This window comes from Epinephelus fuscoguttatus, linkage group LG19, assembly GCF_011397635.1.
Source record: "Epinephelus fuscoguttatus linkage group LG19, E.fuscoguttatus.final_Chr_v1".
NCBI lineage: Eukaryota > Metazoa > Chordata > Actinopteri > Perciformes > Serranidae > Epinephelus > Epinephelus fuscoguttatus.
The window spans coordinates 38246465-38263898 of record NC_064770.1 but is presented as its reverse complement, the minus strand read 5'-3'; the positions used below and the strand labels follow the sequence as shown (position 1 = coordinate 38263898).

Sequence of the window (17434 nt, the reverse complement as noted above, 5' to 3'; positions counted from 1 at the left end):
CAGCTTTATCTGTACCAAAACCTCACTCTTCCCTCTGATGTGTCATACACGTTTTCTATATTTGTGTGCAGGTGTGTGTGTGCACACCCGATAATTATGCACATTAACACACCGTAAATTACCTTTAATTAGGGAACCTACAGGTGCACAGAGTGTAAAATGACTGTACTGTGAGTATTATAATGTTTTACACAATCATGTCACAGGTATGAGAGTGTCACCATTTATTATGTGGTCAATTTAACATCATTGTAGTCATGATGGTTTTAAAACTCTTGCACTTTTTAAACAAAAAGCCTACAAAATATATTAACACACATAAAGATAGACATAGATACTATATGTTCCCTTCACCTTTGTGGTCTCTGATGTCGACAGCAGCCTGTGACTCCAGCAGCAGAGTGATGAGCTCCAGGTTCCCGTTGAGCGCCGCATGATGCAGCGGAGAAAACCTACAACACACACACACACACACACACACACACACACACACACAGATTATGGTTACATTTGTGGATTACACTTATGCAGGTAGGCCTGCCCCCTGATAGTCGACCAAATGTTAGTCGGCCAGACTTCATCGGTCGCTTAATCGCAGGAAAAACAAAACAAACAAAAAAAATGTTAAACTCTAAACAGAGCCGCGTCTTGTCAAAATAAATCCAAACCTATATGACTGGACCATGTGTGACTTTACTTTGAAAGGACAGACACAGGAAGTGTCCTCGTCAGGTTAATTTCCAGGGCTGGTACCTGCGGTTATTCCACAGGCTAGTTAATAACATGTCGGGCAGGAAATCCAAAGTGTGGGATCGTTTTGAGAAGGTGAAGGACGAACCCAAGGTGATATGTAAACTCATCTTCATTGGTCGACTACAAACATGACGTATCATCTGAAACATGGAAGTAGCTACATGCCCATTAGCCCACAGCGTCATTAACAGGCGGCTCGCTCAGTGTGTGACGTGCACTTGGAGATAAAATATAGGCCTATATTAATGAAGGTTCATTAGTACGGTTTGTATTTCTCTGTAATGTAGTTGGAGGGACCTGTGGAGTATGGAGGAGAATCGTATTAGATTCCTGATAGGGGCTACATACGATGTCTTACCAACCCCCCAGAACCTAAAACTGTGGGTAAATGAGGACCCGTCATGCCCATTGTGTTCACGTACCGCAACTTTAAAGCATATTTTGTCAGGTTGCAAAGTTAGCTTGTCACAAGGCCGATATACATGGCGACATAATCAGGTGTTGAAATGTTTAGCTGCAGGCATTGAAGGGAAACGAAGACAGGTGAATTCAGAAGGTGTTAAGGATAGGAGTTTAGTAATTCAGTTTGTCCGTGAGGGAGAGAAATACAGAAGGGATAAGTTAGTGAGGAGGCAAAGGTGTGGCCGCCTAGAAGGTGCTTGTGATTGGGAAATGCAAGTAGATTTAGGGGGAAAGCTTGTTGTTCCTCAGGAAATAGTCTGTACCAGGCAGAGGCCTGACTTAGTGTTGTGGTCAGTGAGTCAACAGATAGTTTATTTCATCGAGCTGACAGTTCCTTGGGAAGACTCAGTGGAAGAAGCATATGAAAGAAAAAAGCTTAGATATGCAGACTTAGGAGCAGAAGCTGAGCAGCGAGGATGGAAGACTAGGATTTGTCCAGTGGAAGTGGGGTGTAGGGGATTCATAGCAAGATCAACTGTCTCACTCCTGGGGGAACTCGGAGTGCGGGGACAGAGTTTGAGGAAGACAGTGAGGGAAATGTCAGATGAAGCAATTAAATGCAGCCAGTTTATCTATTACAGAAGAAATAATGTCAGCTGGGGGCCAGCAGGGGGAACTACTAAGCAGGGCACATAACTCCTTGAGATCAGGTGGAGAGATCCACTTCCTGTCAGGAGAAATCCAGGAAGAGGAAGTATTTAAGTGTGGGAGTGGCCTATTGGAATCCATTTTGTTTGAGGCCATGCGGCAAGGTGAGTGTGCTTGCTGATCCTGTAAGTCCAGTTAGCTCCTTTAACTTTAGCTTATATTGTAGTTATGCTATGTAGTGTGTGAAATAGAGTATGGTGAATGTGACAGGAAAGCTAGTATCAGCATTGCTTCTGCCTGGAGCTCGCATGTATGGAGCCTGGGTTTGGTTGAAGATGGCAGTGCTGTTTGGGCTGAAAGCCATGTGTATGTAAGGAGGAAATCCAGGAAGAGGAAGGTTATTTAAGTGTGGAGTGGCCTATCTGAATCCATTTTGTTTGAGACCATGCTGCAAAGTGAGTGTGTTTGCTGATCCTGTGAGTTCATTTATCTCCTTTAACTTTAGCTTACATTGTAGTTATGCTATGTAGCGTGTGAAATAGAGTATGGTGAATGTGCTAGTAAAGGTAGTATCAGCATTGCTTCTGCCTGGAGCTCGCATAAACGGAGCCTGGGTTTGGTTGAAGGTGGCAGTGCTGTTCTGTTTGGGCTGAGATCACTGTCTAGCCTCCTGGAGGTGTCATTGTTGTGAGGGCTCGTCTTGGGGAGGTAGACTGTACAGCCTAACCCGGCGGGGAGTGTGATAGCCTAACAAGGCTTCCCTCCTGGGTCTACCTCCTCTGTGGTAATATAGGTAAGGTAAAGGAGGTTGTTAGGTTAGTGTGGGGAGCAGTGAGACCTGGCATTGGGAGTGTCTCTGGGACGCCAGAGATCACTGTCTAGCCTCCTGGAGGTGTCGTGGGACCAACTAGGCGAAACACCGGTGAAAGGAGGTTCCCACCCGATGACCCCAAAGACATGTTAGTTATCACTGCTCATTGGTCTGTATAGTTAAGCCTTGCCATAATAGTTTGTCGTAGGGCTTAGGAGGTTATTCACTGAGTGCTGATCCCTTCTTATTTATTTATTTATTTACTTATTTATTTATTTTTTTTTTAGAGCACAAACTTCTTGTGTTTATTTGAATTCAGAACTAGCCCAGCTAGTGACTGCTGTGAACAGGGCAGCTGACAACAAGGGAAAGACCATGTGACCGCTTGGAAAGACAGCTGACAGGAGGGAAAAGACCCCAATGGTGCTGGCATGGGTGAGCAACCCATGGTAGCAGTGGTGAGGCCTAGCAGCCTTACTACAACCAAAAATTAGCTACAGCCAACATAGGAAAAATACCCCAAGAGTCAGCGAGAGCAGGGTGGAAGATGACTCACAGGTGGATTACGGTAACAGACATTGGAGCGGACACGACTATGACTTGGATCTGTGACTCAGTGAAGGATAGGGGCACGGACCTATCCACCAGTGCTAGAATTAGCAGCAGTCAGGGCAAGGTGAGCGCATCTGTAGAGGATAAAAGTAGCACAGTTGAGAACAAGATGCTTCAGGTTTGTCCTTGCGGCTGGCAGAAAGTAACATCAGTGAGAGGCCTCAGAACTCATCAGGAAAGAAGAAGTGTGTGGCAAAGAAAGGGCAGAGTAGCCGCATTGATCAGTACTTCCTAAGAAGTCAGTCGAGTAAGTCGGATGAGGTCCAGCAGCAGGTAGAAAACCACAGTTCGCAGGATATCAGTAACGCTGCCACTGAGAGGAGGGGGTAGTAAGAGAAGATGCAGGTGACACTGAGGCCAGTATGCTAGCCAGAGAGAGAACCATGGAGCAAAGGTTAGAGTTAGATGGCCTAGAGCAAATGACAGTAAAGAATGGGAGATAGTTAATAGAGATTTGTCAGTAATCTTGAGTAGGCTTAGAGGAAATGCAATGGAAAGGTTAGAAAAGATGGGAGATATAATGTATTCATATGGTGTAGAGAGGTTTGGGGTGCATGAGAGAAAGAGGAGTGAGAGGGTACAGTCAGGTAAGTCTAGGCGGCAGAGAGAAATAGAGAAGTTAGTCAAGGAAAGGAGACAGTTAAGAAAGCAGTGGACAAAGGCTACAGAAGAAGAAAGGGAGGAATTAAGGTGTTGCAAGAGGAGTTGAGAAGCAGGCTAGCAGTTCTTAGAAGGGCAGAGCATCTCAGGAAAAAGAGGAGGAAGAAGGAATATGCTAGGACAGGTTTTTCAGGGACCCTTTTAAGTTTGTTAAAGGATTGTTCAGCCAGGAAAGGAGGGCAGCTTAAAGCAGTCAGGCTAGAGGTTGAAGAATATTTGAGAAACACATATTCAGATTTGGAGAAGAATAGGATATTAGGGTTCCCACCTGATATCCCTCGATTAGGAGTGATAGAGCATGAGATGGATGTCAGGCCACCTAGGTGGAAGGAAGTTCAGGAGGTGGTCAGGCGTGCAAAGGCTTCTTCGGCCCCAGGGCCTAATGGAGTCCCCTACCGGGTTTATAAAAGTGCGCCTGATACCCTTAAATTTTTGTGAAACAGCTAAGAATAGTTTGGGAAAAACAAATTATACCAAGAGCATGGCGTAGGGCAGGGTGTCCTCATTCCTAAGGAGAAGAGTCTGTGACCTTAGCCAGTTCCGGATGATTTCTCTCTTGAATGTGGAGGGGAAGATTTTCTTTAGTGTAGTAGCGCAGAGACTAGCTAGTTACTTAGAAAGGAATAGCTTAATAGATACCATGGTGCAGAAGGCAGGAATACCAGGTTTTTCAGGGTGTTTAGAGCATACTAGCATGATCTGGCACCAGATTCAGGCAGCGAAGATTAACAAAAGGGACCTACACGTAGTATTTTTAGATCTTGCAAATGCATTTGGTTCAGTTCCGCACAGCCTCATTTGGAGTGCGTTTGACTACTTCAGAGTGCCACAGGTAGTTGTTAACTTAGTGAAAGCATACTTTCAGGATATTAGGTTGTGTCTAAGTACAGCAGGTTTCACAACAGGTTGGCAGAGGCTAGAAATAGGCATCATGGCAGGGTGTACAATTTCTCCGTTAGCATTTACTATGGCAATGGAAGTAATCATCAGGGCTTCTAAGTGGGTGGTAGGTGGGAGAGATGGCAGAATGGTTGCATCTTCCACCAGTTAGGGCTTACATGGATGACATGACACTGGTGACCACAACAATGCCATGTACAAAGAGGCTACTAGAGAAGGTAAATAAGAACCTCAAGTGGGCCAGCATGAAAATCAAGCCTAGTAAATCTAGAAGCATCTCGATATGTAGAGGGAAATTAAGTGATAGGAAGTTTGTCATAGATGACGAGGACATCCCAACAATTAGGGAAAAGTCAGTAAAGAGCTTAGGTAGGTTGTACAATGTAGAGTTGAATGATAAGGAACAGGTGGTGAAATTTAGAAAAGATGTGGCTGAAGGATTGGATAGAATAGATAAATCAGAACTTCCAGGAAAGTTGAAGTTGTGGTGTTTGCAATTTGGGCTATATCCTAGGTTAATATGGCCACTGTCAATTTATGAAATTCCAATAACTGTTGTGGAGAGAATTGAAAGGTTGGTTAGCTCCTACATTAGGAAGTGGTTGGGCGCTCCTAGATGCCTAAATAGTGTTGCATTGTATGGAAAAGGGATACTTCAGCTGCCAGTAACTAGTTTAACAGAGGAATTTAAATGTACCAAGGTCAGGACAGAGCTCTTGTTAGCTGGGAGTAAGGATGTGGTAGTTAGGAGTGTGGTTCCAAATCCAACCAAGGGGAGGAAGTGGAACCCAAGATCGGCAGTTCAGGAGGCAGAGGCAGCTCTTAGACATGCAGAGATTGTAGGTAATGTTCAGTTTGGCCGGGGAGGCCTGGGGCTTGGCTCAGGTAAACCGGTATGGAATACAGCAGGCCTCAAAGATAAAAGAAAGCTGGTTGTAGAACAGATACGCAGACAGGAAGAGATAGTAAGGTGTGCAAAGGTAGTGGCCCAGGCTAAACAGGGACAGTGGTTGAATTTGGAAAGTGTAGAGATGAGGAAGCTTAGTTGGAGGGACCTGTGGAGTATGTAGGGGAATCGTATTAGATTCCTGATAGGGCTACATACGATGTCTTACCAACCCCAGAACCTAAAACTGTGGGTAAATGAGGACCCATGCCCATTGTGTTCACTTACCGAAACTTTAAAGCAGATTTTTTCAGGTTGCAAAGTTAGCTTGTCACAAGGCAGATATACATGGCGACATAATCAGTTGTTGAAATGTTTAGCTGCAGGCATCGAAGGGAAACTAAGACAGGTGAATTCAGAAGGTGTTAAGGATAGGAGTTTAGTAATTCAGTTTGTCCGTGAGGGAGAGAAATACAGAAGGGATAAGTTAGTGAGGAGGCAAAGGTGTGGCCGCCTAGAAGGTGCTTGTGATTGGAAATGCAAGTAGATTTAGGGGGAAAGCTTGTTGTTCCTCAGGAAATAGTCTGTACCAGGCAGAGGCCTGACTTAGTGTTGTGGTCAGTGAGTCAACAGATAGTTTATTTCATCGAGCTGACAGTTCCTTGGGAAGACTCAGTGGAAGAAGCATATGAAAGAAAAAAGCTTAGATATGCAGACTTAGGAGCAGAAGCTGAGCAGCGAGGATGGAAGACTAGGATTTGTCCAGTGGACGTGGGGTGTAGATTCATAGCAAGATCAACTGTCTCACTCCTGGGAACTCGGAGTGCGGGACAGAGTTTGAGGAAGACAGTGAGGGAAATGTCAGATGAAGCAATTAAATGCAGCCAGTTTATCTATTACAGAAGAAATAATGTCAGCTGGGGCCAGCAGGGGAACTACTAAGCAGGGCACATAACTCCTTGAGATCAGGTGGAGAGATCCACTTCCTGTCAGGAGAAATCCAGGAAGAGGAAGTATTTAAGTGTGGAGTGGCCTATTGGAATCCATTTTGTTTGAGGCCATGCGGCAAGGTGAGTGTGCTTGCTGATCCTGTAAGTCCAGTTAGCTCCTTTAACTTTAGCTTATATTGTAGTTATGCTATGTAGTGTGTGAAATAGAGTATGGTGAATGTGACAGGAAAGCTAGTATCAGCATTGCTTCTGCCTGGAGCTCGCATGTATGGAGCCTGGGTTTGGTTGAAGCTGGCAGTGCTGTTTGGGCTGAGAAAGCCATCTCTAAGAAAGGAGGAAAACCAGGACGAGGACGGTAAGTTAAGAGATCGAGTGTCAAATCTCAACCCATAATGTATGAGAACATGCTGCAAAGTGAGTGTGTTTGCTGATCCTGTGAGTTCATTTATCTCCTTTAACTTTAGCTTACATTGTAGTTATGCTATGTAGCGTGTGAAATAGAGTATGGTGAATGTGCTAGTAAAGGTAGTATCAGCATTGCTTCTGCCTGGAGCTCGATAAACGGAGCCTGGGTTTGGTTGAAGGTGGCAGTGCTGTTCTGTTTGGGCTGAGATCACTGTCTAGCCTCCTGGAGGTGTCATTGTTGTGAGGGCTCGTCTTGGGAGGTAGACTGTACAGCCTAACCCGGCGGGGGAGTGTGATAGCCTAACAAGGCTTCCCTCCCTGGGTCTACCTCCTCTGTGGTAATATAGGTAAGGTAAAGGAGGTTGTTCGGTTAGTGTGGGGAGCAGTGAGACCTGGCATTAGGGGAGTGTCTCTGGGACGCCAGAGATCACTGTCTAGCCTCCTGGAGGTGTCGTGGGACCAACTAGACGAAACACCGGTGAAAGGAGGTTCCCACCCGATGACCCCAAAGACATGTTAGTTATCACTGCTCATTGGTCTGTATAGTTAAGCCTTGCCATAATAGTTTGTCGTAGGGCTTAGGAGGTTATTCACTGAGTGCTGATCCCTTCTTATTTATTTATTTATTTACTTATTTATTTATTTATTTTTTTTTTTAGAGCACAAACTTCTTGTGTTTATTTGAATTCAGTGTTAACAACGTTACTGATACTATTCTTTCTCACACCTTCAACTCAAACCACCAAAATATATCATTTAATCATTACATTCATATCAGAAACATGCAGGAGACTAGTCCACTGATGGACGTAAATGGCCAGTCTGCGTTTGAGGGGCGGGACTTAGTGAAGGGTCAGTTGACTTTTGGTTTGCTCCCAGGTGAAAGTCTGGACTGTGTTTGACCCACCCACCTCACCTCCCACCCATCCTATGCAGACTTTCTTGCTCTTGCTCAGCAGTTGCTCAGATACTGCGTGTGAGTATCTGACGTCAAGGGCCATGAACCAAGCCTCGGTATTTGACGAGTTGGGAGTGAGAACGAGCTGACTCTACATTTGTGTTCTGGCTCATTACATCATCCTTTATTTTAACGTTTTCTGAATGACAGACACCCTCCAGATTTGCTGTTCTGACAGTGTTTGGACCACACACACACACACACACACACACACACACACACACACACAGGTCAGTGATAATGGCAAAGCTTAGCATGACAAATAGCTTTAATAGCAGAGGATTAGGACCTCAGAGGGAGATTAATATATATGCAGAGGTTTAATATTATGTAAAGGATACTGTGTGTGTGTGCGTGTGTGTGTGTGTCCACAGGGTGTATGCTGAGTCGATGGGACTGACATGTCAGCCTTGATGGATAAACACGTGAAAGGGTAAAAGGAGGTGAAAGCATCCCATAACCTGAGGACACAGACATGCAAACACATACACATTAAATCCGCTCTGTGTCCTCACACACACCTTCTATCTGACTGACATCAACAGTGACATGTGTCTCCTTCCTCCTCGCTACAACTCCTCTTCTTCTCTCTGGATATTTGCTGTCAAACGTGGTCGCAGACAGTTTTATAAGGAGGTGATGAAATCAACTTGTGCAAACTTGTGATGCTGAATTTTGTGGTGAGGTCTCAGGAAATGTTTTCTTCTGATGACTCCTCCAGGAAGGTCATATTTGTCCAGGTGTGTCTGCACAGTAGAACAGTGCACCACCACTTCAGAGTCTGAGAAATCTTCCTGCAGGTCTTTCGCAGTCAAACAGCGGTTTTGATTTGCCTTTCTAACAATCCTACGAGCAGCTCTCTCTGAAAGTTTTAATCTTGACCACCACAGTTCGTGTTAACTGCCATTTCTTACTGACATGACAAACTTTGCTATCTTCTTATAGTCTTCATCACCATCACCTGTCCTTTCCTAACGACGACTGTGAACAAGCTCATTAAGGTCTGAGACCCTGGGAAAAGTTGTCTGAGAGCTCAGATGTCTTGCGGTGCCCAAACTTTTGCACGGTGCTGCTTTAATTTTTATCACTCTAAACTTGTACGAAACAAAAAAATGACAGTAATCGTGCTTAAAATGTTGAAATGTTTAATCTTTAACTTGATGCCTTTTGCAGATCAGTTTGTCTTCTACTCACTTAACTATTCACAGTAAAATGAGTTGTGACCAGGTGTGCCCAAACTTTTGCATCCCGCTGTATACTTTGCCATATGAACGGCTGAATCTGATGCTCAGCTGTAAAAAAACATATGGCCGTGTTTGCACTACAATATCATCAGCACAACATCTTTCACTATTTCTCCTCAACTACAGAGACAATTCTCCTATTCGGATGTGAATGCCCACTCTGCAGAAGTCCCTGGATGGATGCTACACCAGAATGCTGCATGCAGTGCTGAACACTAACCAGGGCGAACACATCACCATCAAGAAGCTCTATGGAGAGCAGCCTGGGGTGAGCAGGAAAACAGCATCAAGGAGACTGAGACTGGCCGCTCACTGCCACAGACACCAGAAGCTCCCAGCTGGTGTTGTGTGGACCCAAAACATGGACATTGTTCACAAGGACATCCCACGTCAACATGTGTGGACGTCCTAAAGAGAGATGCAGGAGCAGAAAGCAGTGGCGAGCCAGCCAGATGCACGGAGGATTGATGCAAGTGATGCGCACTTCATGGTGCTAACAGCGGCTGCCAAACATTTTGTGAATTTGCCCCTAAGTTTTCTGTAACCATGGAGATGGTGCCAGCTTTGCCACTGGCAAGTGGCATGTGTGAGTGTCAGCTTGTGAGCGACAGAGTCTCTGAGTGTGAATTATTTTGTGAGCAAGCTCTGGCTACTGGAGGACAATTCTGAATATAGGAGTCTCACTTGCTCTGAGTGTGTCTGTGAGTGTGGAGCAGCATACTGAAGAGCGCTGCACTCCCACAGTGACCTGCTCTACTTTATTCACTACAGATCATCCATCGCTCTTTCCCTCCTCTCCTCCTGCTCTCTGCTTGCACTTCTTCTTCTGTTCCCCTTGTCTTCTCTTGTTTCAGAATCATTACTGCAATGTGCGCATGCGTAATAGTCTCATTTCAGTAAGGCAAATGAACTCAAACACATCATACCACAACTTTTTTGGTGCTTGATACAAAGGGAAAACTCACCCAGTTCTCATTTTCAATGACTAATGGTACCAGCAAAGCCTTCCCCTTTAAGACAGGTCACATGTGTACGTGATGTAGTCTATTGACGTTTGTTTTTTGTACAAAAGTATCATAACCAGGCAGTGAAATGCAGACTCTTAGGGAGTCACAGCAGTCGGCAAAAAAGTGTGTCGATAAGCTCAGGTTCCAGTTTACACAATGTACAGAGGGCCATGTTTTATGTTTGCTGCACAGGAGAAATTGAGCATCTGTTTGATGCAACATTTTCATGATGTTTAGCGACCATTCTTCACCTCAGAGTTGCCAGACTGTAAAATCTAGTTAACTGCAATGAGCCAGGCTAAAGCTAACTGAGTTACCTTCAAGAGGTCGACCCGAGGTCTCCCAGTTTAGAGCCACAAGGGGGGAAAGTAGACTTGCACAGATTAATCGGCAGTGCTCAGAATCGGGCCGGTTTTCACGTGATCGGCCATGACCTGCGACCGGCCGGTCAGTCTAAAATATGCCAATTTAACGCTGGTCAAATTCCCGGCGTGCCACATGATTGACATGGTGTAACATCAACAGGACACACATTCAGATTCAGATTCAGAATACTTTATTAATCCCCGGGGAAAATTGTTTTTGTTCCAATGCTCCGTGCAAAGTAGAAATAGAAATACAGCATGAATGGAAACAAGAGATAAAGATGAAGATATAAATAAAATACTAAAATAGACAATGAAATAAATGAAATAAAATATTAAAGTAGACATTAAAATAAAATAAAATAAAATAAAATAAAATATTAAAGTAGACATTAAATAAAAAAATAAAATAAAATATTAAAGTAGACAATAAAATAAAAATAAATAATAAAATAGTAAAGTAGACAATCTGAAATATATACAATATACAATGAAATGGTTGTAGCGTTATAAATGAAATGAGAATGAGTAGTTATATTGTTTGTTTTGTTTTATAAATAGCCAAATGAGTCCGATCATCAGAGGGAAGAGTTGTACAGTTTAATGGCCGCAGGTAAGAATGACTTCCTGCATTTTTTTCAAACCACCACTGCGCACAAGATATTGCAATATTTTCTATCTTTGCTTTATTAGAACATTTTAACTGCCTTCCGTGCACATGTGCAACTCACAGCTTGGGCAATGTGAGGAAGTGAAACATGGGCGGCTTCTCACCTTAATCATTCACGCACACACATCAAAAGAGAGAAGGAGAAAGTTGTTAATTGTCCGTGTTAAACTCAACTGCAGAGCTCTCACTGCTGCACTGTGCCGCCTGAAACTGACGAGGGGCGTGTCCACGTGCCGAAGATGCGCATGTCCTGAAGGTCCTGAAGACCTGTGTGAATTTTCCACAGGAGATATTTTTACCTTTTTGTCTACTCAAGAAATTACCCACAAATGCTCTACACCAAGAATTATTATTTTATTTATCAATGTTTTTATTTATGTATGCCTTTTTTACTTATTTATTTTAATACTGTAGCTGAAGTTATATTTGAGCAAAAAGGAAAATGTTTCTTAACCTGTGTCACTGTTTTTGTTTGCTTGAGATGATTATTGAGAAGCTGTTTGTATCTTGGTTAAAATGTTCTGATAAAGCAAAGGTAGAAAATACTGCGATATCTTGTGTGCAGTAAAGTGGTTTGAAAAAAAATGAAATCGGAATCGGCCGTCCAAACACTCTGCAAATCGGAAATCAGTATCAGCCAAAAAATCGGTGCAAGTCTGGTGGAAAGGTAATACTAACACTGATGTTAACCTACAAGAGAAGTCTTTCCATCTCACCACCTGTTGAGGTAAAACTGTTCTGATCACTGGGACGACAACTTACAACCTTTGGTAAACCCCACTTGGTCTGGGTGGGTCATTGTTTTTATGAGGTTGTCAAAGTTTTGTGAGCAATTTGCCATCACTGCACACAGAGATAGGGCAATAACTCCCATATTATTGTGGGTCTTTTCCTTTTTTCTTTTTTTTTAGAATTAATGTAATCGTCTTCCTTAATGTCTGAGTCAAAAGTTTTAAGCAGTTCAGGGGAGAGTTGCTCAGCACACGTTTTATAAAGTTGACACAGTATTCCGTCTACATTAGGAGCTTTGCGGCCAGATAATGACTTGATTGTGTGCAGCAATTCCTCAGCTGTTATCGGCCGGTCCAGCCATTGCAAGACTTCATTAGATAGTTTTAACAAATTCAGGTGCTCAAAAGAAAAGCTTTGGTTTTATCATTGTCTGGCTGACCATCTGCAGGGTGTAGTTCTTCATAGTATTCTTTAGAGGGTTAGATTAACCTCCTCGTGGGTGGTGGCGAGTTTGCCTGTTTTATCTTTAACTCCTGCAAATGATAAGAAGCTTCTCGGTCCTTTAACTGACAAGCCAAGAGTTTCCCGGCCTTTTCTCCCAGTTCATGCCATTTTTGTTTAGGCCTAAAAAGAGAGTCCTCTGCTTTCTTAGAGAATATTATATCACATTCATATTAAGCTTTAACTAGGTCTGAGCTTTGAGGGGTTCTTGAGATACTGAGTTCACAAGGATCGGGCAGACAGACAACCCGAAAACATAATGCCACAGTGAGGAGGCATAAAAAACAAAAGTGTCTGGATTGTGATCAAAGCTTAAAATAAAACATAAAGTAAAGATGTCTGCATCTTCAGCAGCCCTAAATCTGACTGCAGCACTTTGAACCATCTGATCATAACAAACACTGAACACACAGACGACTGCGCATGTGTCATCACCCACTTCTGCATCTCAGCGATGAAGGCGTCTTCTTCCCCTCGCCTTCCCCTCCAGGGTTAAATAGGGATAGCGTTACACAATGCAGCACTGAGCTGAGTGTGTGTGTGTGTGTGTGTGTGTGCAGGCCTTCAGAGTGTGTCAGCGGGGTGCATGTATGGGGGAGGGGGAGGGAAGCCCTCGCTTTTGCCGAGTAGTAAAACCTGCTATGCAATATTTATACCTCTTCTCTCCTCTTCTCCTCTCCTACATCCGCCTCCTCTCCCTCTCTCTGTCCATCGTCCCACAGATCTCTCTCTTCTCCTCCCTCGTCAGCCTTCAAACGCTTCCCTCCACAGCTTCATCCCTTTTTAATCCTCCTGTACTTCCTCTCCAGTCTCTTCCATTATGCCTCCTCCCATCTCCTCTCCTCCTGTTTACTCTACATCCTTCACTCTGCTGCTTCCAGTACCTGAGACTAATCCCAACCTTCATCTTCACCCTCTTCTCTCCTGAGTTTCCCTCTCATGTATGTATGTTCATGTATGAAGGTTTACCCCAAGTACACGTTTCTTGGCGGGGGGGTTTCATCTTGAGCCCCTTTTACACATGCACCTCAACCCAGAACCCATCATTACCTGGAGGAGCCGTATGTGAGAATGCAAATAACCAAACCAGTTGGACCGGACTTTAAACAGATTTTATCCTGCCAGCTCCCCAGTGCAGAGTCTGTGTAATGTCCGATTGAGCCCACGTGTGAATGGACTGTCCGGAGAATTCACAGCAAGCAGGTGGACGTGTTGATGATGTGTCTCTCATGGCACTGGAGAGAAACCGGAAGTATAAAAACATCAGAGGGTGAAGAAAAAGGGTCATTTACGCGAAGACGCCTACTAATTTCTAAGAGGAGAGATGATGAGTTTTGGGAACTTCTGTTGGTGCCAAAAAAGGCAGACAAATTCAAGAACCACAACCAAAGTTTATGACTAAATTACAGCTTCAGCTTCATAAACAAAACACTTTGCTTTTTCAGTCAGACAGTCTCCTGATGTGTGAACAAAAATCTCCAGACATTAGAGCTGATTGTCCAGATCGAGATCATGTGAGAAAATGACTTTGCAGTGCAGTAAATCATGTCACAATCCGTCATGCCATCTTTGGTTTCTTGGTTCTTAAAGGGAAATTTCAGTTTATTTCAACCTGTCTCCTATCGTCCTAAATTTGTTTCAAGTGACTAGTGATGAAAAATAACAGTTAGCATGTTAGCCATTAGCCTAAATACAGCTGGGGCGCATAGTAGCATCAGACCTGTTAAAACGTAAGTGAACGGGCAACCTTCAAGTGCAAAGTTAGTCCACTAAACAAGCTTTTTTTTTTACCACAAAGACCGCCTCATATCGTTAGGATAAATGTCAGAGAACATATAGAAAACGACACGTAAACGTGTTGTCTTACCTTACCGGTGTGCTGCCATGTTTGTTTACCATTTAGCTCTGCTTTCCAAAGTGCGGCCGAAATATCGCGAGAACAAGCAGCAACAGCTGGAAGGCAGAACCGGACAGTAGCCTGAAAAGTTCATTCATTCATTTTATGAAAGATTTATAGAATAATGGCTGACTTTTTGCCAGACTTTGACTTTGTGGAGGAGGAATTTGATTTTGCAGAGTTTGATGGCCGCCCTTATTTAGTTGAGCCAGAATACACTGACGAAGAGCTTCGTGAAATTGAAGAACGGAGGAGGAGAGAGAGAGAGAGGCGCAACAGGTAGAGGACGAGAGAGGAGGAATGGTTGCTGCAAGGCTGCGCAGCTCTGGAGATTGGTGGTGTACCTGTGAATGCTGTGCCCCAGTGCCCACAGAAGAGGAATGCCTCTGTTGCAAGGAATGGGACCGGTTGCAGCCTTATTTTCAAGGCCTGGATGTGACCGAGGACGAGACACCTCCACCTGGAGTAGTATCCAGCTGGGCTTTATCTAGAGCTCGCCAGATATATTTCGGCCGCGCTTTGGAAAGCAGAGCTAAATGGTAAACAAACGTGGCAGCACACCGGTAAGGTAAGACAACACATTTATATGTCGTTTTCTACATGTTCTCTGACATTTATCCTAACGATATGAGGCGGTCTTTGTGGAAAAAAAAAAAAGCTTGTTTAGTGGACTAACTTTGCACTTGAAGGTTGCCCATTCACTTACATTTTAACAGGTCTGACGCTACTATGCGCCCCGGCTGTATCTAGGCTAACGGCTAACATGCTAACTATTATTTTTATGTCACTAGTCACTTGAAACAAATTTAGGACGATAGGAGACAGGTTGAAATAAACCGAAATTTCCCTTTAAGGTTACGGAAAGAAATCAGTCTCAACACCAGAGACAGCTAATGTGTGGTCTGTGATGCTCAAAACAAGAATACAAATGCATGATGATAATTTGTGAGAAGGTTGTTGCATTCACAAAAACATCTTCTTATTCATAACTCCAAGTAACTGAAGGCTAAAATAACTCCACCTCAAAGATGTCTGATCATGTAACCTTAGCATTAATTAGCTGCAGCTGATCTAATCTGTCGGCGCTGAGGTCTGTCACTGTGGTGAGAGTCAGCTAAAACTGAGAAGCCTAATTCCAATACAGTGTTTTCCATTGTTCTTTGCTAATAACAGAAGAGTGAGGACAGATGAGGTTTTGACAAATTATTCGTTGTTGCAGAACTCAACAAATGCCGTGTGGTATTCTGCAGAGCATTCAGAACCTTACATCTCTAGTTGTTCAACATTTTTGTTTTCTAGCAGAGAGTTAATTCCACTATCATATCTGTATGCTAAATATGATGCTACCGCAGCAGCTGGCTAGTTTGGCAAAGCATAAAGACTGACAATGGGGAAGCAGCTAGACAGGCACTTAGGTGAGACGGCCCCCAAGCTGGAGATCAATGTTCTAGACCTGTTGCTGTGTTTCCAGCGGCTTCATTGCCACCAAAAGCTGGTGTTTTTTTGCATTTGCATTTTGCAAACTGCACCAAAGTCTGTTTGGAAGTGGACCGAGACCCACCTTTTCGAGGTGTCTCTGGTTGTTTGGTCTGCACAAAGGTTTGATTGACACCTTTCACACCAGCCCAGATGAACCGTACCAACTGCACAAACCAACCTGAACTGGTTAGGTGTGAAAGCACCCTAAAAGACAAGATGCTAGCTGTGTGTCTATCCAGCTGCAAAGCAATCACAAGCTAAGGCAGCCTCACGCGACCAGCCTCCCTTACTTCGGAATGGGAGTCTGGGGACATTCGTCTTTCGTTTTGTAATAGAAATGGGCGGGGATATCCAGACCACGTGAACTTTTACCGTATCTTGGTAAACAGACCAAAACATCTGTCTTCTCCTGCGCAAGGAATTTTAGACAGAGTCGCTGTAAGGCAAGGCAAGTTTATTTGTATAGCACAATTCAACACAAGGTAATTCAAAGTGCTTTACAGAGACATTAAAAGCAAGACACAATTTAAAACAATAAAAACAGTCAACTAAAAAGGGAAATAGAAATTGAGAATGATAGTGATAATAAAATACAGTAACATAAAATAAAAACAGGCTCAATACATTGCATCTAAGAGCAGTAAGAAGTAGAATAATAAAAGGCATAAATCAGCACAGTGTGTAGTTAAAAAGTACGGGCAGTAGAATACAGCAGGTAAGTATTTAATCTAAGAGTACGCTTCAGTAAAGAATAGTGTTTTTAGCCAGAAGTACACGGATTTGGATCCAATCACATCACTGCCGCTGGGAGCCAGCACTAGTTCTATTACAGCTCTCCTGTGTCCACAGACGACAGAGTCAGCCAGTGTGCTGACGTCATCAGCATCTGTGTAAGAGACTAAAGGCTCATTTATGCTCCTTTTACGTACGAAAATGTATACGTCCGTTTCAAACGATGTTACCGTCACTGCCCACATACTTCCATGCACCCTTTACGTTGGCATGGATGTTAACCAATATATCCACCAGGGGGCAGCCCAGCGTCAAAAGTGTATGACAACAACAAACTCAAAAACAAACATGGCGACTGTGGAGGAGATATTGATAATGTACCTCTTGCATAAAAGACAAAAACAGAGGCAGCGTTGTAGGAGACGGTGGTCGGTGAGGCCGTTAAATACATCGTGACTGGAGGACGGAGAATTCTTTTCTCTAGTACTGCCGATGAGAGAAATTGAATTGTTATTTCTTCTTCGTGTCTCACTAGAGCTACGTATCGGGTAGTGACAGCAACACTGGCCCCACGGTTCCCGGTGGTACTGCTCTGTTTGGCCTGTATCCGTAAGCTTTATGGAAACGTGCCGAAATACGGAGCACGGACAGATATAACAGATATGACAGACATAAATGAGCCTTAAAGCTAAAGCTGCTGTCAGCCCTAGAGTGGTCTCCTCTGGTCTGAATCAGGGACTCATGTTGTTCCAAAGTTGTATAATTGCCTAGAGTTGGTTCGTGTTCTCACGGCAGCATTTACAAGAGGACCAGATCAAATGC

The 17434-nt window shown here is 43.7% G+C and overlaps 1 protein-coding gene across 7 annotated transcripts in view; it reads right to left on the bottom strand.

Annotated features, from left to right (window-relative positions):
* caskin1 (CASK interacting protein 1) overlaps positions 1-17434 on the bottom strand; it is a 176018-nt gene that overhangs the window by 64949 nt on the left and 93635 nt on the right. For all 7 annotated transcript variants that reach the window (XM_049561026.1, XM_049561030.1, XM_049561029.1 and 4 more), the window contains exon 3: positions 355-452. In XM_049561026.1, coding sequence (XP_049416983.1) covers positions 355-452 — 98 coding nt within the window. The remainder of the gene's footprint in view (positions 1-354; positions 453-17434) is intronic.